The following is a 9,308-nucleotide window of genomic DNA, read 5'->3' on the forward strand; positions in this document are numbered from 1 at the left end:
CCCTCGGTTATCTTAATTGGACTCTTTAAAGGCGGCCTGCGCCGATGTCTCCACATGAGTTTACTGAAGTGGAGTAAGTGGGCAAAGAGACTTCTTTCACCTCCCCGAAACTCGAGCAGAAACATGGCGGCAGGTCACAGCGACCCTGAATTTTTGCTCATTTTAAATGTATATAAATGAAAAGTTTCTGCAGTGGCATGAAAGCGAGGGACACACACTAAGAAGTGGCATTTCAATATTTTATTGAAACTTTCAAGAACACGATGTCGATGTTGTAAACTAGACATAACTCCAATACAACATAACCCATTGACAACTTAAGAAACACAAAAGAAACCTTCATATTTTTCGATTATGCGGCACTTTTACGATCAGGTTCGCAAAGTATTTTAATAACAAAACAAACAAACAAAAACAAAACAAAAAAAAAATAGTCCACTTTTGTCACACTGAAACGATACTTCTTTTGCTCTTCTCAGGAAAAAAAAAGAATATTTTTTTTCAAGCCATTGGTGCAGTGCGTTGTCGCTTTTTCATTCGTTTTTAAACAGTAGCACTTCACACACGGGGACAACAAATGAAAAGTACAATGGCACATGAGTGTGAATAACTAGCTCAGTGGATATTTGGGGAGGAATAAAGTCCATATTTTTTTAAGAGGGGTATAAATGCAGATGGCAACAAAAGGATAATAGCCCACAAACTATCTTTACACAGGTATATCGACAATAAATTAAGAACAGATCCCTAGAAACAAACTACTCCGTTGTATTTACACGCAATAACAATATGAAATAATTACATAAATATTTTATATATCCCTATGTACACCTTTAATCAATACTTCCTTTCATTTTTTTCATTAATTTTTTTTGTAATATTTCAATTTCTGCTTCCCTTTGCCTGTTGGACATTTGGGCTGAATTCCGCATGCTCGGGCCATGTTTGTGTCAAAAGGCCTGATCTGATTTCATGAAAGGCGTGAAGAAAAAACAAATTTGTTCGAAAATTTGAAAAGAAGAAACTAAAGCAAAGGGCACGTGTTAATTATTTCCAGATAGATACAAAAACATTAAGAATTTTATACCTTTCGTTTCGATTTTTAGTGTTAAATTAACATTCGTTGGGGTTTTTTTCTTTTTTCTTGGGGGGAGAGGGCATGCAACATTTGGCCAATGGATCAATTAATAGTGTACAACAAAATACAGCAGTCTTTATAAGGTAGGTGAAACGGAAGTGAAATCAAATAAAGTTCAAATCAATTCAATTCAGAGTGCATATCAAAACACATTTCTCCTCGTGTAGGGTAAAGTTAGGAGACGGGACACAGCAGCAACTTCTCCTAAATCTGTTGAGTCACACCCATGCCAACTTTTTCAGTTTCAATACTTGTACGGTAGGCTATTCAAATGACAGGATAAAAGTGTTGTTTGTTTAATTTAACAAAAAACAAAAAAGTGAAAAAAAAATACATATCATGATGTATATTAACCAAAGTGCATTTCAGAAACTAAAACGTCCAACAGTTCGTGTTTGTTTGTTTTTTTTTAAATTGTTTTTTTTTTCTTTTTTAAAACCTGCATGGATCTATGAGGGTGTCCTCCTACTGTTAATGTCTTCATCACCGTCAACACTTTTCACTTTTCATGACAACAACGAAACGAGAAGCAGGTGGTGTGTTTTAAAAAAAAAAAAGAAAAAAAGAAAAAAAAAAAAGAAAGAGAAAAAAACTCCTAGGGGGAGCCGCTCCGGGGCCTGTCCTGATTTGAATCCAGTCCACTGACCAGGCGCTGGATGCTCTGCAGCTCGTTGGCCGCGTCTTTCTCCGTGCAAGTTTTTGGGGACATGGACACCGAGCCGGAGGAAATGGTGGACGAGTGACTGGTCACCTCCGATGTGGAATCCAGGGTGACAGCGGACACGGGGCTGGCCGGGACGATGCCCTCTCCTTTCAGCTCGCTCCCGCCGCCGGCCATGGAGGGCATGGCGGTGGTGAGCAGGGTGCTGTCCGGTACCGTCATGGGGAGGGAGTAGGGGTTGTACCTGAGTCGGGGGCGCACTGCGTTCAGGAAGGGGTGCCGGTGCACCGAGGAGGCGGCCGAGGAGGCTGCCGCGGCTGCTGCCATGTACGTGTACGGGTAGGGGAACAAACTGCCAAACGGAGACATGGCGATGCCCTGTGGAGAGAGGGGGAGAGACTGAGTGTGAGCCAGAGAGCCAATATTATAACACAGCTTTAATAATAGCACAAAATGAGAACGAGAGGAAATGGAGGAGAAATTGTTTTGGATAAATGTCTTGGAACAGATGCGTAAAAATAATCATTAGAAGTGATCCATTTCCACTGATTTTCCTCATACACACTGACGTTAGCGATGCCTCATTACAAAAGCCCAATGACGCCGGCTGACACTTGTCTTACAGACGCCAAGACTTGATCCCAAAACCTGGATCTTGATCGAAGCAAAAAAACACAAGCAGCCTATCGTGCTCTCAATGCTTCCATTCACGCAGCTTTTTCACAAATCTAGTCCCAACAAAGTCCTCTGCGGCGCAGCTTTATTACCACCCAGCATGCGAGCACCTTTGGTGCCTGTTCAGGAATTTGAAATACAAATAATAAAAAAAAAAGTCTTACTGTCCTGACGCTGCAATCAAACGAGAGAAGTCGCAGCTACAACGCTTGTGTTGAGCATGAAGGGGAAAAGACAAATGAGTTGTCTCTTTAAAAACACAATGTTGTTTGCTTCTACAAGCCAATGAGGCGTTTTAATAATCGACACTGTGGCTCTGAAACAGCTTTAATGAGCTCATATCAAAAAGTCTTCAGCTATTGCAAGGTAGTATGTCTGTCAAATCACTTCTCTTAACACCTATAACGTTGCCAAAGGACAAGAGAAATGTGATAAAATGCGGTGTCTGACAGCCAAGTCAACCGAAAAGCAGTTGCATAGCTTTCCTCAGAATATGAACCTATCTGGCAAAAAAACAAAATAAACAGCGCATTCACACACCCATCCTTCGTCGCGATCAGGTTTAAAAGCACACACACACGGACATGCTGACGAGAACATTAAAGTCATTCTGACATCTTAAATGTGGCACACGGGCCTCCGAGGCCTGCAGTCTGCTCCACTGTACAACCCAACATGTGCTCCACCGTAAGGCCCAAGAAAACAGGTTTTACCTGCGATGCCAAGACATGTTGCTGCAGATGAAAGGGCAGGCCTGGCGCTCCCGTCAAGCTTTGCGGGGATGATGCCATGCTCGTCGTGTCCATGGTGCTCACCCCTCCCGTGGACACGGCTGCCAATAGTGGCCCCATGCCCGCGGCCATGTTTGAGAACCCCCCCATGTTGAACTGACTGGGGTGCAAGAGAAACGGATGCGCGCTCCCGAGGTGATTGAAAAACTGCTGTCCCGTTAGGCCCGACGGAAATCCAAAATTATGCAAGTGGCCGTGGCCTATGTGCGGGCTGTCAGTCTGAACAGTCAAAGGCATGAAACTGTCTTTGCTTATCGGCCTGCACTCGTCCGTTTTGGGCTGGTCCAGGCTCGGGCTCTTCAGGTCTTCTCCGGAGCGGGTGGTGCTGGAGATGACGGTGATGGGGCTCTGTCGTGAGTCTGCCTGACTTTTCTCAGTCCTGGGACCGCCGTCGCGGTTCCTGCTGCCAGTGTCACTGTTAATAAAGGGGTGCCCCTTAGCCGGGCTCGCCTCGTGATCCTTCCCGTCCTCCGTGGTCGTGGAGATCTTGCTGGAGTCCGGGCCATCTTTCATGTGTCCATCTTTGCTCTCGTCGTCGCTGTCCTCGTCGCTGTCGCAGAAATCTGTCAAAGCAGGAGGAGTGGAGTATCAGTTGTCTGTCTGCACATGGGTGAATCATGGAAACAATAACCCCCGTTATCAGCCAGTTGGCTTGAGAAAAGAAATAGAGATGAGTGACACTTGTCTGCACTTCACGAGTCCACATTGGTGACCAATATGAAGAATAAAACAGCTGTAACGTTTATTTCCCCACGTATTTTATATGTTTTAATGTAATATTTTTTTCCCAGCAGACTGATATATTGCTTCTGGACAGACAACTGTGTCTTTAATTAGTGATCATATTCATGTTTTCATTATGTTTCACTGTTCATCTCAGTGCAGAGGACTATCAATTTTTCCAGTGATCATTAAAAGTGCTCCATTAACTCTAACCACTTTACTCTTATCCTGCGCATTACTTTGTGACGAGAAAAAAAAAAAAGAACCTGCCACAATAGATATTTTACGACTTTTTTTTACGCACGACTTGTGGCCGGAGCTGTGACTGACTGTGGGGTCTCTCTGGCCCTTACCTTTCAGGTGTGGGGGGCCCACGGTGGACACGGCAGGGGACGAGGCCTGGCCGAAGCACTTAAAGGAAGCCTGCTCTCCGGAGGAGTCGTCTGAAGCCCCGTTCTCCTTTTTCTGCTGCTCCTCGTATGAACGCATGGATTGCAGAGCCAGCTGTTTCCTGTTCACACAAGTACCCAGGTTATTACGGGTGGTGATCACACAGCTCTCAGGTCTGAAACAATATCAGGAGCACGGTGAGCAGTGTAGGAAGCTCCAGTGAGAGTGGAGCACCTGAGAGGAGGAAAGCTCCTCACAGGTGAGAACACGAAATCTGTCACAGAGCCATTTTTTTATTACATTACACATTTTTTAAAGTGAGCACAGGATAATTAAAAAAAAATCAACATTTTGGGATACATTCATAATTAAAAAAAATTATAATTAGCAAGTGAAGTGGCTTGTAAATGCTATAAGACTTTATACAGCCTATTAAGCTGTTAGAAAGCAGGCTCCCCGTGGGTTAATGCGGAAGCTTTGACGCTGCTGTAATCCACAGAGATCAGTCTGTCTCCATGTATACATTAACACACATCTAAACATTGTTTCCTCTTGTTTTTTTATGCAATGCTGTCTTACCTCTTTTCCCGCCTCCCATTGCCGGTGTCACGGAACCCTTTGGCGAATGGATTGTGGTCAATCTTCAGCTGGGTTATCTGAAATAAAACGGAATAACGCGTAAATATGAGCCCCTGAAATCTCCCACTCACACCACAGTGCTCTCATCCATAGTGCGCTTTTTTAAGGCGTTTCCTAAAGCTGGGCTAATTTCTGCATGTTTACAATAGATAATTGTCCCAACAGGCTGAAACTACTGCATTAACACATTTTTTGGTTTTACAGACAAAACACATAAAAGCAAACACGCAAGGGCAACACAAGCGCGCACAGAGAACCCATGAGTCCTCGCACCGGCACGTTTTTTCCATTATGTTAAAATATGCTGCTTTTTTTTTTTTTTGGTGTGTGTGTGTGTAAACTTTTGCAAAAAAACTTTACTCCCACACCACTTCCTCTCAGTCTCCGGCAGTGTTAGCGCTGCACATGGAGGAGAAGGGAGGCAGCAGTGATCCCAACGATATCAAAGAGCTGAGAAGATGATTTTCGTTATTTATTTATTTTTCTTAATGTCTTTTTGGAGAATAAAATGTCACCATGCAACACAGTCTGACACAACACAACCAAAACGCACCCCCCCACCCCTTTGCGTTTTTTTCTTCTTCTCCATTCAAGCGCACATTGTTGCCCCTTTTTCCTTTTTCTCATTTCTAAACCCCCAACCCACACATACACAACACACACACACACACACACACACACACACACGCACACACACACACACACACAGAGAGAGAGAGAGAGAGAGAGAGAGAGAGAGGAAAGAGCGTCTGGGTCTGCGCCAAATCCTTTCCACGTGATTAAATATAAGGAAGACAACCTGTATAACATTCCTCGGAATTATTACTTTTCCTACCACAGGCTGGTGAATGTGGCACTCAAACGCAACATCACCCCCCCACCCCACCTCACCACTCACCGTGATGCTCCACGCTCACGGGCTCAAAACAAATATGACGTCGTTCATATTTTATGACAACAAAATGGTGCAGAGCATGAAAGACAGGCAGGGAAGCGCCTCTGACAGGGGCAGAGGGACGCACAAGCTATACTTTTGGATAAAGGATCCGGGATGTAACGTGAAGCCCACGAGCAATAATCGCGCTTACCTTGTCATTTTGATAAGCAGTCACGGCAATGAAATCCGTTTCGGGGAAAACATAAGTCCTGAAGGTGCTGTACGGGAGTTTGAGAATATCATTGGCCCTCACAATGTGAAAGCGGGGCTGATATTTGTGCATCGAGTTCAGTATGGTCTGCAACAAACACACAATCACAGAAAATAAAATAGTATTAGTGCACACATTTCTTTCAAAAGCAAGCCACATCATCATCTCGTAAAATTAACGTGTTGGAAAAATTGCAAATCATTAAAATAAAAAAAAAACACATCATGTGAAATATATTTTTTAGTTGAATATTTAATTAGTGAAATTAAACTGTTAATCATCCAGGGGACGTCCCTGCAGATTTAAGCTTAATTATCACAATTACAATAATTCAACACATGCGTTTATGACATTTGCAATTTTTTTCCCCCCTCTACTTAAATACAATCTTAAATCTCGTGGGATTTCCTGAGCTCGAGTAAAAAATACAAACAAAAACAGCAAAATGCAAAATATTGAACACGTGTGTCTAACTAAAAAAGGTATGTTGGTAAATAGGAAAATTGACATACATTAGTTGAACTTACAAATCCATGCTTGTCGGAGATGTTGTTCGTCAGCTTGAGCTTGTGGAAATTGACGACTTTTGACATCCACTGTTCACCAGTCGCCGGACTGTCCGGGTGAATGTACATCCTCTTTGGCATTTCGGGGTCGGCCTTGCCCGCCACCATCCAGCGGGAGTTATGAAACTTGTACCTGCAGTCGTCGGCTGCTACTATATCCATCAAGAGAATGTATTTGGCCTTCTTGTCCAGACCGGTGCACCTCACTTTGAACGGGGGGAACATCCGTCTGTGTGCCAAAGCAAATAAAAAAAAAAAACACATGATAAGCACTGATGTTAATGATGCTTCAACACATTAAAGCTTGAATATATAATAAAGATACAGATTCATTTTCCCCCTCTTAAAAACAGTGTCTGGTGTTGTGCTCTGAATGCATCTGCACAACATAACTCAGCCGAAAAAAGTGCACAAACGTCCCGCAAATATTGAAGTTAAGCGCTCAAATAAAAACATCCCTCCTCTGCTTTCTCCCTGATCGGTCTTTAGGCGACACGTCGACGCCGTTTGGACGGCGTGCTGATTTTTTTAATGCCTTGAAAGGCCTTGCACACCGACACAGCAGCCATCTTTGTGTCCTGTCACTGTGCTGATGACGAATATAATTCAGCCAGAGCCCCGCACACTCGCAGCTATTCCAATGGAGTAATCCGTCAATGCAAAAAGTTTGGACATGAAAATTAACAATGGGATCATCAGCAAGCCGGCGTCTTGACGCGAGGATACAGCCCCATACGCATGCACCCGTGAATTAGAGAGAGCTGCTGGCTTCGTATTAATAACACAGCAGCTACAAGCTAGTCCCCTTTGTATTTTTACAGAATAATGTTAAAGCCAACAACTGCTTTCCCACCAGCAAAGATAAGCCTGTGTTCATTTTAGCACAGACCTCTGAGTTTGCATGCTGTCTGAACACACAGGAAGTCGCAGCTTTATCTCAGTTTTCCCTTCCAGCTAAAATAAATATTTACAGATCACTTTTTGGAGTTTTTAAAAAAATCCTGTAGTGAAAACATATTGCCGTGAAATAAATGTCATATCTACGTGTCAATTGCGAGACAATTATACCGCAATGTGAGTTATTAATTAATACACATTGGGGTTATAAAGGTCCAAGAGTGTTGCATGAAATCAATAAGTTATCCAGAGGGATTTTAGAGACGTACCTCCACAGATATAGTAACCCCAAAGCGTACATGTAAATATCTTTCTTTGTGTAATAACAAATCAAGAGTTATTAATAGGCACAACAGCCTGCTGCATGTCAGATAGTAAGGTATATATATATTTTGGGAAATACAAACACACACACACAGACACACACACACACACACACACACACACACAGACACACACACACACACACACACACACACACACACATTCACACACACATACACACACACACATAAAAAATGTATTTGTTTTACCTTCCGGACTTTGTGATCACCATCTCAGTGCCTCTCTTGTGGAAGAGTTCCCAAAGCTCCTTGGCTTCCAGGTGAACTTTGGGGTCGTCCTCCACCTCCTCCTCAGGCTCCAGAGTCTTCAGAGGCCTGAGGTGGGCGGCCGCAGCCTGGTGCCCCAGCGAAGAGAAGTGAAGGCCGGTCTCCGCGGCTCCCATCAGCTGGTCCATGATCGGCTTTCCCAGGGCGCCCGACATCAGGGAGCCGCTGTGAGGGAGCGCCAGAGCCGGGAAGAAAGGAGGCTGGTGACCCAGCATTGCACTCATGGCAAATTCCGGACCCCGGTGAGGTATAAACGGATGATATGCCATACTTGATCCTTGTATGACTGGATCTCTCATCAGGAAGTTCAGCCAAGTGCAGGCAACACACGCAGGCGAGTGGCTGGAGGTGAAACAATATTTCTAAACAACAGTGAACCCTGCGTACAAGAGGAGCAAACGGGTAGAAAATAAAAAAATAAAAAAAGAGGACAAAAATCAAGCTGGAGTTGGCAAGCTTCTGGAAATTCCTCCCTTCAACTCTGCAGAAATAAGAATCCACTTATTTATTTATTTTTTCACGAGTTGCTGCGAAATGTCTTCAGTCGCTCGCTGATATTTTTGGATCAAAAGTCCGCACACAGAAACGTGAAAATGCTCTCCATTATTCGTCAGAAGTGCTGCGGAGACGGATTTTTGTTCAGAGCCTGACGCGCATCGGACACCTCTCTGTGCCTCGCTGGCTTGCGGACATTAGTCGAATTAAACCAACTCGGGTGAGTCACTTAATTGACTGCGGCGCATTCTTTCTCCTCCGCTGCTGTTTACAATATCGGCATTCCTGTTAAAACGCGTTCCTTCTTATTGGCCTCAGTCCTGCAGCGAGGGCGACGTGTTGAAATATTTCGATAGCGCCGAATAATCCCCCTGCCTTTACTCGCTCCGGACATGCACCCTCACACGCACACACACACTTTATTCCTCCTCTCTCTGTGGCGCGCACACACATTTCAGGCAAAGACGTGTGCAGAGAAAGGAGTCCGCTGACGGCCAGAGAGAGAGAGAGAGAGAGAGGGAGAGAGAGAGAGAGAGGTGGTAAGGTCCCAGCTCCGTGATTTTCCTAGCGCCTC

General features: G+C 44.2%; 1 protein-coding gene across 3 annotated transcripts; it reads right to left on the reverse strand.

The window, feature by feature from the left end:
* Positions 1-243: 243 nt before the first annotated feature.
* On the reverse strand, positions 244-8,650 carry tbx3a (T-box transcription factor 3a). 3 transcript variants are annotated; one of them, XM_073477411.1, is made up of 7 exons: positions 8,162-8,650; positions 6,693-6,960; positions 6,106-6,252; positions 4,958-5,034; positions 4,342-4,499; positions 3,188-3,828; positions 244-2,177 (listed from the first exon to the last, which is right to left on the reverse strand). In XM_073477411.1, the coding sequence occupies exons 1-7, from the start codon at positions 8,536-8,538 to the stop codon at positions 1,734-1,736; spliced, it is 2,112 nt and encodes a 703-aa protein (XP_073333512.1). In that variant the 5' UTR covers positions 8,539-8,650; the 3' UTR covers positions 244-1,733. The 3 variants fall into 3 exon arrangements, with proteins under 3 accessions (XP_073333512.1, XP_073333510.1, XP_073333511.1); XM_073477409.1 differs by having other exon boundaries at positions 4,342-4,553; XM_073477410.1 differs by having other exon boundaries at positions 6,678-6,960.
* Between the last annotated feature and the right edge of the window lie 658 nt (positions 8,651-9,308).

The sequence above is a fragment of the Pagrus major genome, chromosome 12 (assembly GCF_040436345.1).
Source record: "Pagrus major chromosome 12, Pma_NU_1.0".
In the NCBI taxonomy this organism is placed as follows: Eukaryota; Metazoa; Chordata; class Actinopteri; order Spariformes; family Sparidae; genus Pagrus; species Pagrus major.

Excerpts from the sequence above, each read along its gene's own strand:
- tbx3a (XM_073477409.1), bottom strand. The coding sequence starts at position 8,538 with ATGAGAGATCCAGTCATACAAGGATCAAGTATGGCATATCATCCGTTT. Across the intron at positions 5,035-6,105 it reads CTGCTTATCAAAATGACAAG|ATAACCCAGCTGAAGATTGA; the intron begins GTAAGCGCGATT and ends GTTTTATTTCAG. Across the intron at positions 2,178-3,187 it reads AACATGTCTTGGCATCGCAG|GGCATCGCCATGTCTCCGTT; the intron begins GTAAAACCTGTT and ends CTCTCTCCACAG.